Genomic DNA, 19,745 nt, shown 5'->3' with positions numbered 1-19,745 from the left:
GTGACCTCAAAAACGCAGCAAAAGATGCCCTGTGTGAACTTCTTAGATTACCCATTGATGACCCATACTGGGAGAGGTTATCACTATCAAATCGAGGGGGTAAAAACACAATGCCCTTCCAACTAGATGTAAACATGTCCAATATTCTATCTGACAGAGTGACATCAATTCTAAATGTTTTCTAATTGTGCACGCCTGTGATTTATAATACTACAGTACGCGATTTTACTGTTGCCAGAAGCAAAAATGGCGCAGCGCTTGTCCTGTCGCATACATGACGTCACTAGTGAGCGCACAGATTCTTACAATATGGCGGCGCCCATGAGTGACGGCGTGATATAATCTCCCCGGCCGGTAACACGATGTGGTGTGCGCTGGTTAGGTCGGTCCGGGCTGCTCATGTCCTTGCCGAGGGTAGAGCTGCAGGTCAGTGACGACGCACAGTGATGACGTAGCTCCTGTCCGGGCGGTCACCCCATTGTCAGACACCGGACAGCCCGGCTTGTAGTGACCGCTGGGACTTGTAGTCTTGTTACAGCAGATTGCAGATAAGCAGTCCCTGCTGCCTCTGTATATACCAGCAATATACTGTGTATAACTGAACTGCACAAGGGGGACTTGTCACTACAACCCCCATCATGTGCTGACAGCCTGTGCTTGGAGCTCCTCATTATTGAGGTGTACAGTATAGACTGACCCCCAAATACTCTGACCTCCCCTCAATACTCTCACCCCGGGGGCCCCTGTGATTTCTTTATCTCAGCATTTCCCAAGTGTCTCATTTATAGAAACTCATTGGTTTTAATCTTAATGTGATAAGTTGCATACATTTTGGCCATTTTTGACCCCCTGCCTAGGATTATCCAGGAGTATGCTATCGATAAGACCCCCACTCCTGGTACGCACACCTCAACGGGTATGGGCCCTTGTTTTTCATTTTTGCGCCTCCGATAAGAAGCTTGAATGGAGCGGTGGTCATCAGTCGTGTGTATAGCGGCTACATTTAAAGGGGTTGTCTACTACGTGGCCATTCCCTTCCTAAATGCCAAAGTAATATTAAAAAACAAATCTACTCCCCTCCTGCACCAGCAGGTTCCAGCGATGACTTTGCAGCCGGTCAGTGATCGCTCATCTTATATAAGGATAAGGCTGCACATCAAACTTAGATAATGGTATAATGCTATAAGCATATGGGAAAAATATTGGAATATACAATGAAAAATGCCACTTGCTAACTTGAACATGTGAATAATGAATTGCATACCTGCCATGTATATTAGGAAAAAGGAGATATTTAGCAATCGCATTGATCAATGTAACTGAGCCCCAAAACCTCGTCAAGGTATATCTCTATATTGGGGTCCCTAGCTCTGTGACCCTAACTGTGTGTCATCTCATTGCAATTAAAAACTGCTGTGTGTGGAGAGGGGTAACTAAGGACTTTCTTATATAGGAGATGGAAAAAACATGGCCGAAAGGGGCTGATCATCCATATTCAACCAGAGAAGACGTACACTCTGACAAAATAGTAAAGGCGGATATGGTTGCCGATGCTGGAACAGACAAAAAGGTGCAGGTAGGGTCTGATCTTAGTGGACCAAGAAAAAAACTAATTTCAGAGAATCGCTCACCTTGGATAGTTGTGCGAGCCACAACTACTATTAGAACAATGGCTGCTGCACACTCCGTGTTACATCAGTGTGGAGGAAGGAAAGGGGTTAATCCACGCTGTCATGTGGATCAAAAAGACGATCAATTGAAAATAAATTTGTGATTTTTATTCAATGCGTTTTGGAGAATTACACTTCTTCAGGAAACCAGAATCATTGAGGTACATTAGTGAGTCTTGTTTCCTGGAGTAGTGTAATTCTCCGAAACGCGTTTAATAATAAAATCACAAATTTATCTACAATGGATCATCATCTTGATCCACGTGACAGCGTGGATTAACCCCTTTCCTTCCTTCAATGTACACATTGAAAATAGCAAAGGCTGCAGGCGATCAGCAGCTCCTGATTGACTGCAGTGTCCACGTGACGTTAGAAAGTCACATGAACCCCGGGAGATGGCACTGACGTCACTGCAATGGCGCTGGTGCAAGAGGTGAGTATAAGATTTTATTTTTATTATTTTACTAAGAGTATTTGGAATTTACGAAGGGAATGACCATAATTTGTCTGGTTTTGACACAGCTTTGTACTGGACTCGGCTGCCATAGAAGTTGAAATATAGAGAGAATCACTGCTCTTATTTCAATATATTGCAGACATGGTTCATACAAAATAGGTGAAGGTGACAGGGAACTAAAGATGTTGAGTGCAGCAGCATTAGCATCCATGCTGATCCACATACATGGTGGCCCCTTTTCTGCATGCTGATCTCCATACAATACATGGTGGCCCCTTTTCTGCATGCTGATCTCCATACAATACATGGTGGCCCCTTTTCTGCATGCTGATCTCCATACAATAGATGGTGGCCCCTTTTCTGCATGCTGATCTCCATACAATACATGGTGGCCCCTTTTCTGCATGCTGATCTCCATACAATACATGGTGGCCCCTTTTCTGCATGCTGATCTCCATACAATACATGGTGGCCCCTTTTCTGCATACTGATCTCCATACAATACATAGTGGCCCCTTTTCTGCATGCTGATCTCCATACAATAGATGGTGGCCCCTTTTCTGCATGCTGATCTCCATACAATACATGGTGGCCCCTTTTCTGCATACTGATCTCCATACAATACATAGTGGCCCCTTTTCTGCATGCTGATCTCCATACAATACATGGTGGCCCCTTTTCTGCATGCTGATCTCCATACAATACATGGTGGCCCCTTTTCTGCATGCTGATCTCCATACAATACATGGTGGCCCCTTTTCTGCATGCTGCTCTCCATACAATACATGGTGGCCCCTTTTCTGCATGCTGCTCTCCATACAATACATGGTGGCCCCTTTTCTGCATGCTGCTCTCCATACAATACATGGTGGCCCCTTTTCTGCATACTGGTCATACAATTGATGGTGACCCCTTTTCTGCATGCTGATCTCCATACAATAGATGGTGGCCCCTTTTCTCCCTGCTGATTTCCATACAATAGATGGTGGTCCCTTTTCTCCATGCTGATCTCCATACAATACATGGTGACCCCTTTTCTGCATGCTGATTTCCATACTTGGTAGCCCCTTTTCTGTATGCTCATCTCCATACATGGTGGCGCCTTGTAGTGGTGGGTCATGGATTCAAAACACACAAACTACTTCTTCCAGGAGTTTGTATCTATCGTAGAAAACAGTTTTATTTAGACAGCTTAATTTGGAAAACTATAATTGGAGTGATACCAAAGTTAATCCTGTCCTGGCTCTGTTCAATTCTTCAGTCTAAGGCTATGTGCCCACGCTGCGGAAAATGCATGGATTTTGCCGCGGATTTCTCGCATTTCTATGGCATTTGGGAAATGCTGTGCCCACTCTGCGGATTTTTCCGCAGCGGAAATCATGCGGATTTTCGTGCGGAAAAATCTGCAGAATGTCAATTATTGTTGCGCATTTTCGTGCGGATTATGCCTATTCAATTGAATTAAAAAAAAAAAATCACAAAATCCGCGTCAAATCCGCACCTATGAAAAGGTGCGGATTCCGGGGGAAAGATGCGGATTTTGATGCAGAAAAATCCGCAGTTACAGAGTCCCGTGGGCACATAGCCTTAGCCCGGAGTCACACTTGTGAGTGACTCGCGCGAGTCTCACATTGCATCACCCGGCACGGCCGCACACTCTCCTGACAGGAGCTGGTCAGATGCATGTATTTCTATGCAGCTGAGACACACCTGTCCGGAGAGCATCAGTCCATGCCGGGTGATGAAATGTGAGACTCGCGCAAGATACGCGCAAGTGTGACTCCACTCTTAAAGCGTTAGTCTGGCATAGTTTACGTTTACTTTGGGACTGACAGCACCACTGGTGCCTACCAGGCCGCAGTCATTACTGCAGGTATTATTCATGCAAATTTTTGTATTTTTTTTAATCTGTTAAAGACGCAAAACAACAAAAATGTCAGACCTGACTCCTAGCATACACCAACAGCCGCTGGCTGACCCGATTGACTGTAATTGGGTGCGTCTGGTGTCCATCCTTTTACTGTTAAAAAAGAAAAAAATTGCATGATGTTTTACTGTAGAGATGGCAAATCATTGAATTCTTGGCCAGCTCCTAAGCAGCACAGATTGGGAGTCCAAATCAATTCAAGAAAAATCCAGTAATCCCAAGCGATAAGAAATTCCAAAGCTTTATTTCACATTTTAAAATTTCATTGTTCACACTTCATTAACAGGGAAACAAATGACGCGTTTTGGATCCATCAGATCCTTACATACATCTGAGATTGGGAGTAACAAAATCCCTATTATCACAAAGAAATGTTACGTTTACCATACTATTGCAGAAGATGAGTTTTGATGTGTAAATACAGCAGTAAAGTAAGATGTGTAAGGCTATTTTCACACATCCGGCTGTAGCAGTGCGGCACAATCCGGCGCTCTGCTGAAAAAACGAAAGTTGTTTTTTTTTTGCCGCCGGTTTCGTTCTTTCCAGCATGGGCTTGCGTTCCGTCCGGTTTTTGCCGCATGCGGCAGATTTGGCCGATGCGGCGGCCGGATGGAACGTTCCCTGGCACGTTTTTTGCTCCGGCAAAAAAAACGCTTTGCGCCGCATCCGGCCGCTGCGGCGCATTTTTCAATGCATGCCTATGGACGCCGGATGCGGTGCGATGCGGAAAAAAACGCATCCGGCCGCCGCATGCGGTTTCTTCCACTGCGCATGCTCAGTAGCGTGCCGCAACCGGAAAAAAACGGACGGGCCGCATGTAAAAACTTATGCAAAGGATGCGGTGTTTTCGACGTATCCGTTGCATAGGTTTCACAGCCGGATTGAGCCGCAGTGCTCAAACTCGATGTGTCAAAGTAGCCTAAGACGTAACTTTTACTAGACACACAAGCAGGTGGAGGAATCCTCCTAAATCCAGCTCACCATGTGCACTTGGAAGTCCTTTTAGATGGTGCACAGAAAATCTCCAGCCAAGAGGTTAGCACAAAAATTCAGGAATCCGGCACAGCATCTTCATAAAAAAACCTAATTTTATTGATCCATTAAAATCCAATAGAACGAACAAGATGCGTTTCGGGGACAGCCTTGTTCACAATCCGTCTGTCCCCGAAACGTGTCTTGTTCGTTTTATTGGATTTTAATGGATCAATAAAATTTATTTTTTTATGAAGATGCTGTGCCGGATTCCTGAATTTTTATAACTTTTACTAGGTATACATTACAAAAAAGAGGCCACAATCTAATATATAAACTGTGTGTGTGTGTGTGTGTGTGTGTGTGTCCGCTAAAGGAATCTGCACCGTCGCATTTACAATCACAAAATTTTGCACAGACACCCCATGTGACTCAGGGAATGCCATAGACTATGCGTTAAGAAAAAAATGTAACCCCACACTTTAGTTACTCTCCAAAAACCCTGCCTCCATTAAAGTGAATGGAGGTGGAAGCTACAGGCTATTAATAGCAGCTGTGATTGGTTGCTATAGGGACAAAGAAAATTCATAGTATAAGAAGCTTATGTGTGAGGTTATAGATGTCGGTGGAGAAGGAGACTGACTGACAGAGACAAACAGACACGGAAAGAGGCACACAGGGAGACAGACAGACAGATAGGAAAAAAAGCCAGACAGCCAGAAAGAGACAGACAGAAAGACACACCATGAAAATAACAGACAGAGACAGGCAGAAAGGGAAAGGGACAGAGAGGCTGGGAAAGGGACAGAGAGGCTGGGAAAGGGACAGACGAACCGTTAGTATCCTGGGCAACGCCAGGTACTACAGCTAGTATTTAGTAAAATGGATTTTGACATGTACCAGTATCTGATGTGATCTTGTAAGTTGTACCTATTGTTGTAGTTTAGGAAGACTATTGCTTTGTCTAGTTTTATTTCAATAGATTTTTATTAAAATTTTGCACAATATAGATTATACAACCGAAACAAACATGCGGACAGTTAAAAAATGTATCCTATAACAGCAGGACAATAAAATTAAAAGTAAAAACAGATAAAAAGCTTTTTCCAATCTTGATGTGTAATGAAACATACAAATCCACTTCGTGTACATCATTGTTTCATTATTGGTTGTTAAACAGATTGGTTCAGGACTTCCATTTGTAAGAGATCCAATGCTATAATCGATCAGCTCTGCATCATATTGTCCTCACAGTATCGGTCCCCTGTAGTTATAGCCCCCGTACATATATAGATTGTCAGTCCAACGATCGTTCAGTCTACAGCCGTCTCATACAGACCACCCCCCCCCACAGGAATGATCAGATCCTGTGATTTCTATGAGAAATCCGCTGCCAGGCTCCTCACACTTTCTCACCTAAGAGAAGCAATGGGAGATTGGATTCCTTCTCCTCATCTGCTGTTCGAGAGTCGGGCGGCTCCCATACATATTACATTTTTGCTTGGGGATTACATGCACATTTTTTGTATACCCCTTTAAGGTGCATGATTCTCTAAAAAATGGACAATTTGTAAAAAACAGATAAATTTATGAATTTTGGCCCTGTCCTTCACCATAAGGCACCTTCTCATATTAGTCTATGTACCATAGATTTGTGTTATATGTACTTTGTATGCGGTTTACAGCAGGGGACTATTTGGTAACCTACCTTGAACTTGTATGTCCCTATATACATTTAACAGCATGCCCCTCACAATACTGACCCTTGCTCTCCCCTTTATCGCAGGGCGTTCAGTCATCTTAGCCCTTATTCTGAGCATTTACTAAAACTAAGAAAATTGTCTCCTCCCATGGCGGCCGCCATGTTTTCGGAGTCCCGCGCATGCGCGGTACTCCGTTGTGACGGGGTGTACAGCAGAGCAAGGAGAGACAACAGGCCGAGGAACGATCCAACAGGTTTATTCACAAGAACACTGGAACAGCACACGATAAGTCCACGTAAAACAGATTCGGGGGCCCTTCCCGACAATCCTCGGACCGGATTACAAAGCAATCGTCCTTACAGTAGTCCAAAGAGTTCCACACAATCCCACGGGCCGCCACACAGGCCTAGCTCCGTCCGTGTCCACAGCCACACAGGCTGGAGCTCCTGCTCCCTTCAAGTTTCAGCTCACTCTGCCTGAATCTCCCAGGTAAGCAGAGTTTACACTAGTTGGACTCTAGGCCCACCTCCCCCTACTCCCAGGGATGGAAGTGCCTCAAGAGGATATAACCTTGCATTTTAGGGGGTGATTACCTACAACAATAGAAATGTACACAGAAGTAGTTCAAATAAGACAATGAACCCAGCTTGAAATAGGAATCTGTACAGCATATACAGTGAGAGGGTAAATTACATCTTCACAATCCCTCCCCCTCCCAACTTGTGTACGTACTAGGGACCTCTACAGGTCACTGGTTAAGTACACACAGGCAGAGCGTTACTTACATGTGGCTTCATGCAGCCACGAATTGGCATCGTAGCTCTCCCACATCATTGCCCAGGAGAACAGCTGCAGGCAGACCACCCATCACCCCAACCACACATCGCCTGACCCCAAAACCAAAGCTCAGATCCACAGTGGCTGTGGGAATAGTCCTCCATTGTCCACCAGCCAGTTCAATGACAATCCCAGGTCCTCTATGGATTGCCTCAGGCCGAACCACTCGGGGATCAGCCAGTGTGAGGAAAGCACCCGAGTCACAAAATCCAACAAGTCTCTGTCCATCCAGCACAACCTCCTGCAAGTGCTTACCTCGATGAGCAGAAGTCGTCATAACTGCAGGTCGCACCCCGTAAACTCCTGGTGGTGCAACATGGGGGGCTGAGTCACTAGGCCAGTCCTCACATAGCGGTGCCACATCTTCCTCCATGGCGCTGGGCTGTAAATAATTAACAATCCGATTGGGCGCAGGATCAGTCCACATTTGAACAGCTGGGCAGGAGACTTGCCGATGCCCTGGCTGTCCACATTGATAGCATCTGAGCTGGGTCTCCCTCCATCCAAGGCGTCCTCTTGGGTAAGGGGTAGGGGAACTTGGAGGCCGGCTCCCACTTGAAGGTGCTGTAGGGGTTTGAGGATGATTCCTCCATGGCCTGGCTGGGCATGAGGCCTGCAAATGCCCGGGATACCTACAAACATAACACCTGCGCTCTGTTACTTCCTCTCCCCGGCGTATTCCAGAAAGTGCAGTAGAAGCAACTGGAGGCACATTAACACGGGTATCAACATGTGGTGGCTTAGAGGAACGGGGAACAATGGGGACAGAATAACTGGGGGCATCCGGTGTTGTGGAGCTGTTAGGCGTCTCTCCATCCTCCAACAGAACCCTCCACTGAGGCTTGATGGTGAGAGCCTCATCAGCGAGAGTAGCAGCTTCCTCCACTGTCGCTGGTTTTCTCTCACGCACCCATTCCCGGATTTCAGCGGGGCACTGGGCAAAGAATTGTTCTTTTAGGATGACCTGCAGGAAGGTCTCCCAAGATAAGGCCTCCTCTGCCTCCAGCCAGCGATTACATATTTGTTTGAGTCTATGAGCATATATCTTAAAAGACACTTCCCCATCACAGGCTAAAGCACGGAACTGAGTCCTGTAAGTGTCTGGGGTCACAGCATAATGTTCTAGAATAGTCTGTTTAATATCCGCATACTCACAGTTCCACCGAGGGTCCATAGCTCTATAGGCTTCAGCAGCTCCCCCCTCTAGGAGCCCAACCAGATGCCGGACACGCTCCCTGTCCGGGACTTCCATTAATCGACACTGATGCTCAAAGTCCTGGAAGAAGCCCTCAATGTCGCCTGCAGCCTCATTAAACGGCTTAAAGTCTTTGCGGGACACCCTGGGAAGTTCCCTCATGATGGGTGCTGGGGTTACAGTCTGTCTGGAACCTCTCGCGGCTTCCACAGCGAGCTGCTTATCCAGCAATGCCATCTCCTCCATCCTGCGCTCCTTCTCTTCAGCTCCACGCATGGCCTCCCTCTTATCTTCTATGGTGGCCTCATCTCCAAGCAGTGCCATCTTTTCCTTGTACCACACAACCCATTGACTTTTTTGGGTATTCACCTCCGGCTGCCGTCTTTCCTCCCTTTGCTGTGAGGATCCTTCCTCCACGTCATTTTGCGAGCAGACTCCTTCTAGCGCCTCAATCAGCTGCTCCTTGGAGAGTCCTTTGAAACGAACTCCTACTTCACGGGCCTTTGATTGCAGGCTCCCCAAAGTCCAGGTCTTGTACTCTGCAGTGCTGGTTCCTGATGTTGAGCCATTGTCCTCCATTCCTTCTGCTCTGATCCCAGCGCTGCCAACCAGTTTGTGACGGGGTGTACAGCAGAGCAAGGAGAGACAACAGGCCGAGGAACGATCCAACAGGTTTATTCACAAGAACACTGGAACAGCACACGATAAGTCCACGTAAAACAGATTCGGGGGCCCTTCCCGACAATCCTCGGACCGGATTACAAAGCAATCATCCTTACAGTAGTCCAAAGAGTTCCACACAATCCCACGGGCCGCCACACAGGCCTAGCTCCGTCCGTGTCCACAGCCACACAGGCTGGAGCTCCTGCTCCCTTCAAGTTTCAGCTCACTCTGCCTGAATCTCCCAGGTAAGCAGAGTTTACACTAGTTGGACTCTAGGCCCACCTCCCCCTACTCCCAGGGATGGAAGTGCCTCAAGAGGATATAACCTTGCATTTTAGGGGGTGATTACCTACAACAATAGAAATGTACACAGAAGTAGTTCAAATAAGACAATGAACCCAGCTTGAAATAGGAATCTGTACAGCATATACAGTGAGAGGGTAAATTACATCTTCACATCCGTTACTCCCTACTTCCTTTTTAAGAGTTTCAACGCAGGCGCAGTAGATACTTCAGGGACGCCGGGTATGTTCAGGGCGCGCTCTTTTGAAACGCCATTATGGATAACATCCGGACCTACAGGTACTTAAACCTAATGTTTGGGACACAGGGAACCCACCCCTGACGAAGTCACCCTAGCTGGTGACGATACGCGTGGGGACCCTCACCTTCTATCACTCGTTTTTTTGGGTTATGCTTTGGCTGGTAATTGGGGCACAAATATACCTGCAGGTTATTCTCTACTGTGGGGAAACTCTTTCTTTGCTACTGCATAAATCCTGGACTTTATCTATATGCATTTGAATACGATTGATATATGGTTTTCCATTTATATGTACTCTTTTTTCTAGCATTACATTTTGGCCAGCTACTAGGGCCGATTATACCTGTAAGCTACACTACAATTGGGAGTTATTCTACCTTTGTAGGGGGTTAATTCTTCCTGGAAAATCGTAATATTATACCTTATTGTGGCTACATATTGCGGTATTCTATTTGTACAAAATTTTGAATGCTGCAGTGTATTTGACATTATAATGGTCTTATTTAATGCATGTCTAAAAACCTTGGATTCTATTTTTATATGCTGGAGCATCATGATGTGTTATATATGATCTGTATTATAACATTGGTATGTTGGTAAAATCTCCTATCTATTCCCCTACCAGTATATAAATAATTATATCTGATAGCTTCCCTCTGGGTGATAGAGGTTAGTCCAACTTCAACAGAGGTGTGGACATTTGTTGATATATGGCTATAGGCCTTTTTAAATGTTTTTAAGTGTGTGATCTTGTCCCATTTTTTGTAATAAAGTACTTTTTCACATTACTTGGTGTATCCCTCTTGTATGCACACTCCCTTTTCTCCTTGTTATAAATTGCACATGAGTGTGCTGAGGTGAACCCATTGACTGTTATAGGGTAAATTTATTGCCTGCAGGTGGTGCCCTCCCCATCCTCTCTGTTAAACTACTATGATAGTGAACAGCTCTTTTAATTCTTTTTTTGTAGTTGTTTAACAACTTTTTTATTTTGCTAACTTATTTTTCCACAGGAACAGTCCTACTTCTAAGGAACAGGGAGCCTCACATGGTTAATAGATTAGCCGCACGTCTATACGGAAGAGACTCTGCTATTGGCAATTTGTTGGGGGTGCAGCAAAATAGTCCAACAAATGACCTGCTCAGCTCACAGGCCCCGGCCGTCTCCTTTAATAAAGGTAAATGTCTGTGAACATTTTGTATTGAGAACATATAATATTGTTTACATAAGGGCAATATTTTCACATATTTCTAACATATTCCTAACCTATCATCCTAATTGCTCCAAGCCGCAAAGGCACAAGGGCTGTGGACGGAGGCTCTCGTATTGCACTTGGCCTCCACTTTCTTCACTCTGTCCGGGGTTCTGTCTGAATTCCTGAAAAAAACTGGATTGAGATGGAGTTATTGTGTACAGCGAAGTTAGTGTAGTCTGCAACGGTTTATCTGGACATTGCTGGAAAGAAGGCCAAGCGGAATTCACAGGAGAAGAGTTTGGACTCCATTTGTCATTGTTTTTGAGGAATTTAAACTGACCTGCTAACAAAGCAATGGAGTACAGTGAAGCAAATGGAGTCTGCAAGTTTTAAGCCAGAAACCACCAGTTCAGAAAGGCTAAGATTGGACCAAAACATGTCCTAACAATTGCATGTAACTTACAAAAGCTAAACTGCCTGCTGGATGGAAATCCAATCCAGACACACAGAAGGTCAGCAAAACGGGAGTCTTATGGCTTTTACAGTCACTGCCTAAAAAGAGGCCAAACTTTCAGACTTTGGACTTTATGTACCTCATTGTGGTCAATGGCTTCTTCGGGTTTGGTATTTCCAATGGAGTTGTGAAAATAGAGGCTATGCAATGTGAAAAAAAAGCCAAGTGAATCGTAAAGGCAGTCTGTGAGCAAGCTTTCTCCCTTTAGGCCCTGTGCACACTAGGCCGTTTTTACCCGCGGTTTTGCTGCGGAAAGTTCTTGAGAAATGTTTGAAATCTTTCTGCAGACATTCGCCAGCAAAACCTTTGGGAAAAAAAATAGCTGTGCGCACACTGCGTTTTTTTTCTCAAGAAAATTCTTTCTGAAGATTTTCTTGAGAAAATTTCTTGAGAAAATGTGAATGTCACTTCTTTTTCGCAGGTAGCCCTGGTATTTCACTCCATTCACTGTAATGTAATCGCGAAATACCGGGGTTATACCGCAGGTAGCAAATGATGCGCGGTATAACCCCAGTATAGCCGCGGTTTACCTGCGGTAATGTTCATCGCTGCCTGCAGTTTTGCAGGAAGTGATGTCATTATGCCAGGAAGAGGAAGCGGAGCAGAGTAAACACACACGTCACACTTCCTGGACGCCGCACAGAAGCACTTCCGTGTGACTTCCAGGTGCCCGTGCAGTCTGTGTCCCGCTCCAGCCCCGCGGCTGCCTGCACTGCTGTGTGTCAGTGTCTGCCCGCAGTATCAGCAGCTTGTCACCCTGCAGCGCAGGGAGACACTGACACACAGCAGTGCGTGCATCCGCGGGGATGCCGAGCGCTGCTGTCAGGAGGTGAGATGAGATCATTACCTGCTGTGACGATCTCCTGCCTCCTGACGTCACTGCTGTCTATGCCCGTTTCGCGAGCGGCCTGAGACTGTCACTAGCGGTGACGTCACAAGCTCTCGCGATACTGCTCACAACGCAGCGGGCATAGAAGTCAGTGACGTCAGCAGTACAGGAGATGATCACAGCAGGTAATGATCTCATCTATCCTCCTGACAGCAGCGCTCGTCATCCCCTGCAGTGACCTGGGCTATTGATGTTAGCTCAGGTCACTGCATTGCTCTCCCAGCCAATGGGGAACATTCTGTTCTTCATTGACTGGGACAGTAACTATGGTATGGATCGCCGTGGGACCCCTACCTTATTGGATTACGCCGGACGTGGAATTGATTGTTCTTTTCAATAAATTGGTGAAAGAGGGAATGTTTTGGGCAGTGTTTTTTCAAATAAAACTTTTTTTGTTGTCTATTTTTTTATTTCTTACTGACTGGGTTGGTGATGTCAGGTATATGATAGACGCGTGACATCACGAACCCCAGGGCTTGATGCCAGGTGACATTACACATCTGGCATCAACCCCATATTTTACCTCGTTTGCCAACGCACCAGGGCAATGGGATGATTTGGGGCAAAGCGCCAGGATTGGCACGTCTAATGGATGCTCCACTTCCTGGGCGGCTGCAGCCTGCTATTTTTAGGCTGGGTAGTGTCCAATAACAGTGGACCTCCCTAGTCTGAGAATACCAGACCACAGCTGTCCGCTTTACCTTGGCTGGTGATCCAATTTGGGGGGGACCCCACGTTTTTTGTTTTAAATTATTTATTTAATGTAAAATAACAGCGTGGGGTGCCCTCTGTTTTGGATTACCAGCCAAGGTGAAGCTGCCAGCTGTGGTTTGCAGGCTGCAGCCGTCTGCTTTACCCTAGCTGGCTACAACAGATGGGGGGACCTCACGTGTTTGGGGTTTTTTTGAATTATTTATTTTTTGGCTAAATACAAGGCTAAGCACCCTTTAGTGCCACATGAAAGTCACTAAAGGGTGCCAGTTTAGAAAATGCAGGAAGGTGGGACATTATATAGGTCTTTCTCATCTATCTATTCATCTATTCATCTATCCATCTTTCCCTCTATCCATTATCTGTCTATCGATTATCTATCTATTATCTATATTATTTATTGCAGTTACAGCATAAAAAAAAACGCAGGGACCAACCTGCGGAAAAGCTGCGGGAAAAACGCATGCATTTTTCCCGCGGTTTTGGTGCGTTTTTTACCACAGGTGCGGTAATCTTCAACTCCCAGAAGTTTCTCAAGAAATTTTAGTGAGAAAAATCACTTTTCTAGTGCGCACATAGCCTTAGACCTCCACCTCACTGGGAGTGATTACAGCAGATTCACTGTGACTGCTGTGCGATAAAGTGCTGCTTCAGCGACAAGTGGAGTTATATCGCATAAGATGCGCAATGCTATTAAAAAGTGAATTTTTTTGCAAATTTATAAATGTTTATAAGACCATGCTCGAAAGGTTTGCAAGAAGTCATCACCTAAGAAGCACAGCAGTAGTGGTGGACAGAAAGTTGGGGGGGGGCCTCTACTGAGGTATTCCAATATCAAATATTTATGGCCTATTCCCAGAATTTGCCATATGAGATGGGAATAACTCTTAAGAAATTCTGTCAGCACAGAATGACTGCTCAAACCAAGTACAGGTGCTCTGTGCATCATGGTGTGGCCATAATGTTGAAGTGCATCTTCCCACCGTCTCGTTTTCCCTCTATCTCTGCCCTCCTCTCTTCTTTTACAGTTCTGGCTTTATAGAGGCGGAGCTAGAGGGAAAACAAGGAGGTGGGAAGATGCACCTAAATGCTTGGCCCCACCAAGGTTGCACCGAACAGTCATTCTGTGCTGGCAGATAACTTTTTAAGTATGTCCTACAAACGAGAGGGCTGATGACCATATATATTCATTCAGTCAATGGCTATTCTTCCATACATTACTATAATTATACACATCGGATCAATGGCAGTAAGTTATTGCTGTACTCCTTTGAGAGTAAAGGCCCCGTTACACACAGAGATAAATCTTTGGCAGATCTGTGGTTGCAGTGAAATCATGGACATATTGTTCCATTTGAACACCGTCACGAACCTTGCACGGATTGTCCACAATTTCACTGCAACCACAGATCTGCCGCAGATTTATCTCTGTGTGTGATAGGGCCTTAACTTATCACCCACAGGAACAAAGAGACCTCTGCCAGTGTAAAACATTTTACTGTATAAAATCGGAAAGTAGAAGACGGGTTTCATGCCGCGCTATAAACCACAAAGCTGGAGTAATAAAAGGGTATTCTTTTATTGAGCCATTCCAACGCGTTTCAAAGGCATGTCCGCCTTCTTCTTCAGGGAAAAAGAAAACATGTTTTTTTTTTTTTTTTACCTGAACAAGGCGGACATGCCTTTGAAACGCGTTGGAATGGCTCAATAAAAGAATACCCTTTTAATGCTCCAGCTTTGTGGTTTATAGCGCGGCATGAAACCCGTCTTCTACTTTCCGATTTTATACAGTAACCATTTCCTTTGACGAAGCCGCTGCTGAACCATCCTAGCACTCATATACGTCTGCACAGGGGTTGTGACTGGCACAACCTGACCAGGTGAGTGCATCCATTCTCTCTACCCTTCAAACCCAAATTTCGGGTAAGACCCGATTGCGCCTTTTCTTTCCCTACTATAGATTCATTGTAAAACATTTTGGCAGTCCCCAATACACATTCGGTAGTTTTGGCTAGATCGGCAGTTTTCATCTAATGTCCAAGGTCATTGTTACAAGTCGTGTTGTACCTCCCATCTTTTGTATTTTTATTTATCTCTTGTTTTCTCCAATTCTAACTGTAATTCTCTTTTTGCAGCTGATCAAGACAGTTTATTAAATAATGTTCCTGACCAGCCGGAGAGTGCCAAAGTCCTCAAACTTGCTATTATAGGGGCTCCCAATGCAGGAAAATCAACTTTATCCAACCAGCTTCTGGGCAGAAAGGTAAAGAGCATAAGATGCAAGGCTTATAGTCATCATGTTGTGTCCATTATTATTATTTAACTGCCTTCAGCTCAACCTCAAGCCATGGCGACTTGATGGATTAATGCTTTGCATTAAGATCGATCTTATGCAGCCTAGATAGTTTCACCAGGATCTTCTCCCCCCTTATCTCGTTAGTGTCAGGCCATGGGGTTGCTGGTCTTCCTCTTCACCTTGTTCCTTCTATTCTTCTGACCATAATGTCCTTCTCCAGTAACTGCTCTATTTGTATGATGTGTCCAAAGTAGACAAGTCCTAGCTTAATGATCCTCCAAGTGACATGTCTGGCTTGATTTGTTTGCCATCCATGGTATTGATAACGTCCTTCTCCAGCACCACATGTCAGAGGCCTTTATTCTTCTTCTGTCTTGTTCTTTTATTGTCCAGGTTTTGCATCAATATGTTAATGCAGAAAAGACCAGACTATGTACAAGCTGTGTCTTTATCACTAGTGAAATGTTCCTTGATTTGAGGGCTTTGTCCAGTGACATCATTGTTGATTTGCCCACAGCTATTCTCCTATTGACTTCGGGTGTAGTCTGCATCTTGGGTGATCATTGATCTGAATAGGTTGATGTCTTTTACAACTTCCAGTTTGTTGCCGTCCATCTAAAATGTGTCCCGGTTGTACCTGGCAGCAGTCAATATCTTTGTCTTTCTGTTGAGTAGGAGTCCCATGCTCGAGCTTTCAATCTTGACACTCCATAATAAATCCTTCATTCTATCTATACTTGTTGCTATCAATGTTGTATTGTCTGCATATGTTAAGATTGTTAATGATTTGACAAGTAATTTTGATTCTTTTTTTGGTAAGTCCAGCCTTCCTGTAAACTGCTGCTTCATATAAATTGAAGAGAAATGGTGACTGGATTCAGCCTTGTCTGATGCCTCGTTCTACTTTGAAGCACGCAGTGTCCTTTTGTCGTACCTCTTTGACCTTGTGGTGTATATGCCTTCCTGGCCTTGCCCTTCAGATGTTTGTTTTCTATCTCTGTACATATGCTTTGATAATTAAGTTCATTGTGTGCTCAAATGGCTCTTTCTTCGATGATATTTAGGGTCTCTTCTGTTAACCATGGCTGCGGGGTTCTGTTCTGCCTTTTTGTTTTGTCTTTCTGGCTTCTTCAGTAAGGCTATGTGCGCACGTTGCGTACTGTCACTGCAGAAATTTCTGCAGCGATTTGAACAGCATACGTGCGCTTCAAATCGCTGCAGAAAGAGTCCGTAATGAAAAAAAAAAAGCCAATTCCATGCGCTCTGAGTGCAGCCCCTCCCATAGACAGAGAGCGGGGGATGCAGGCAGAGCGCACGAAAGAAGTGACATGTCACTTCTTAGAACGGGCGCTTCGGGCAGCAGCCGAAGCGATGCGCGCTAATACGCCACGTGCGCACGGCTCCTGCAATATCTTCATAGATTATGCTGGGGACGCAGGACGCATGCAGTTACGCTGCGGTGCAGATCGTAGTGTAACTGCATGTAAATACTCAACGTGCGCACATAGCCTAACAGTCCTTGTAGTATCCATAACTCCTCAAGCTTTCCTTTGTCTATGTCCAGTGATATAAATCAGTTGTGCAGACTGTTCCAAAAACCTTCAGGTATGTTGGTCAAATCGAAGTTGGAAACGACCTGTTGATTAGTCGAAGTGTAGCGTCTCAGTTTGTGATTTTAGAAGAAGCTGTTCATGATGGACAGTTTATTTGTTGTGCAAAAGTCAATGACTCTTCCTCCAGCCTTGTTTTATTCACCAAGTCCAAAGTTTCCAACAACTGTTCCATGTTTGCCATGATTCACTTTGGCATTCAAGTCTCCCATGATAATGGTTTGTCTTGATTTGGCCTCTTATCTATTTAGTCTTGAACTTGATCGTAGAATTATTAAACGTCCTTCTACTCTGCATCTGCTGTTGGTGCGTAGACATGCATAGTTGGGACATGAATTGGCGCTCCTTAGTTATCTCGATACGACCACATTGTACTTCAGGACCGTGCTGGCCAATTTTTCATTGAGAGTAAAACCAACATCGTTTCTTCTTCGGATATCATTGCCAGAATATGGCCATTACTATGAAGAATTTAAAGAGGCTGTGACTCTGTGAACACCAATAACCTCACCACAGGATAGATGATATGTGTTTTCTGTAGTCGGGCACACACCAGTCATGAGAACGGGGGTCCTATGTCCCTCTTTGTGAATAGAGTTGTGCTACCTCATTCATGCCCATTCAGTCTGTGACGCATTGTACACGGAGGGAGAAGTTGTGATTCTGGAAACACCATAAAGGGTTGTCAGGCCTTGTAATAACAAGGTTGTGGAAGGTTCAGTATATTTTGAAAAGTTGGGCTTCATTTTAATCATTGACGTCTTAGAGCCTTAGTGGTTCTGCTGCACGGAGTAATGTATTTTCCGTTCTTGTAGCTGCAGCAGAAACCTTCTGAAGAGAAGAGCAATCTTGGAGTGTTTTATTACAAAGCTTTCTTCAGCTTAAGGCTATGTGCGCACTAGTGCGTTTTACCCGCGGATTTACCCGCGGATTTGCCGCGGAAATTTCTTGAGAAATGTCTGCAATCTTTGTGCAGACATTTCCCAGCAAATCCTATGTGAAAAAAAATAGCTGTGCGCACACTGCGGATTTTTCTCAAGAAATTTCCTTGAGAAGAATTTCTTGAGAAAATTTCTTGAGAAAATGAGCATGTCAATTCTTTTCCGCAGGTACCCTGCGGATTTCTGCAGTACAGCCTGCAAAATCCGCAGGGAACAACCTGCGGGAAAATCGCAGCTAATCCGCGGCAAATCTGCATGCGGATTTGGTGCGGATTTTTTCCGGAGGTCCGGAAATCTTCCACTCCCAGAAGATTCTCAAGAAATTTTCTTGAGAAACTTCACAGTTCTAGTGAGATGAACTTTTAAGGAACCCTTATTGATTGATTGATTGATTTTTAGGTGTAGGAAGAGAGGAATAGGGCAAAAGAATCAGGAGCGTCCTAGAAAGGGAAGAATAGTTCCTCCGGGTAGCAGAAGTCGTTAGGCAGCAAAAAAAAGCAGATATCTGCAGTATTCTCATGTTGGAATTTTCTAATTAATGTTAACATACAGTTTGTAAACTGTGTGTGTGTGTGTGTGTGTGTGTGTGTGTGTTTGTTTTTTTTTTCACCATGAAATTATTTTTCTAAAGGTGTAACTAATTTTGTGTCTGCAGCTTTTTCCTGTATCTAGTAAAGTCCACACCACACGCTGCAAAGCACAAGGGATTATCACGGAAGGAGACACCCAGATTGTAAGTACCGTATGGAGCTGTGGATAAGATTAGTGACCGCGGCAGTGGTCACATACAGGAAGCGATGACACAAAGTCCTAGATGACCACCAGAATGGTTAAAGGGGATCTTTCAGCAGGTTTTTGCTAACTCATCTAAGAGCAGAATGATGTAGGCAAAGAGATCCTGAGTTCAATGATGTATTACATAGATTAGTGGTTGCAGCCATTCTGACACAGTGAAAGATTTTATTTTTGTATGCCCCCGCCAGGCTTTCAGTGTACATTTCCATAGACAGAAGCTGCTAATCACAGAAGGGGTGGAGTTGAACTACAGCTCCCACACTGCTGAGACCCACTAATGATAAAGATAAGAGGCTTATACTAATATTGCAGGTAAAGAAAAAAGGACTGCGAGATAAAACAGGAAGGGCTGAAGGTTCTGTTTTAATACTTGCAGCATACTGTCTTCAGGTTACATTGCAGGTGACAGAGTGCCTTTAAAGAAGGGATAGAAGAGATTCAGTACTATTCAAAAGGTTTACAAAAGTGTAGAATAAATGTTCCAAAGAAAGAATGCTTTAAGAAATAGATGTTGTTAGTAGTTTATATAAATTAACAGAATGCAAAGTGAATGAAGAAAAGAGAAATCTAAATCAATATTTAGTGTGACTGCTTATTGCCTTCATAACCACATTAAAGCATCAATCTTTATAGGTACACTTTTCGCTGCTGAACTTTCCCAGCCACGTTTCATTGAAAGTATGTGACGTATACAGGAATACCTGAGAGATCCTGTGCAGTAGTTACTGGTTACAACAGCAATCATGTACTGCTTTTCTCTAAAGAGTTTATTTACTTTTTTTACATCACATTGTGATCAGACTAATGTGTGAGGAAAATGCATGT

At 44.5% G+C, this 19,745-nt stretch overlaps 1 protein-coding gene across 1 annotated transcript in view; it reads left to right on the top strand.

Moving 5' to 3' along the window:
* The first annotated feature begins 300 nt into the window (after nucleotides 1-300).
* ERAL1 (Era like 12S mitochondrial rRNA chaperone 1) overlaps nucleotides 301-19,745 on the top strand; it is a 46,457-nt gene continuing 27,012 nt past the window's right edge. Inside the window, exons 1-4 of the mRNA XM_075333431.1 lie at nucleotides 301-426; nucleotides 10,982-11,146; nucleotides 15,414-15,541; nucleotides 18,781-18,858. Coding sequence (XP_075189546.1) covers nucleotides 363-426; nucleotides 10,982-11,146; nucleotides 15,414-15,541; nucleotides 18,781-18,858 — 435 coding nt within the window. The 5' untranslated portion in view covers nucleotides 301-362. The remainder of the gene's footprint in view (nucleotides 427-10,981; nucleotides 11,147-15,413; nucleotides 15,542-18,780; nucleotides 18,859-19,745) is intronic.

The sequence above is a fragment of the Anomaloglossus baeobatrachus genome, chromosome 2, assembly GCF_048569485.1.
Source record: "Anomaloglossus baeobatrachus isolate aAnoBae1 chromosome 2, aAnoBae1.hap1, whole genome shotgun sequence".
Lineage (NCBI taxonomy): Eukaryota > Metazoa > Chordata > Amphibia > Anura > Aromobatidae > Anomaloglossus > Anomaloglossus baeobatrachus.
Note: the sequence above shows the minus strand (reverse complement) of the source record. Positions and strands in the feature narration are given on the sequence as shown.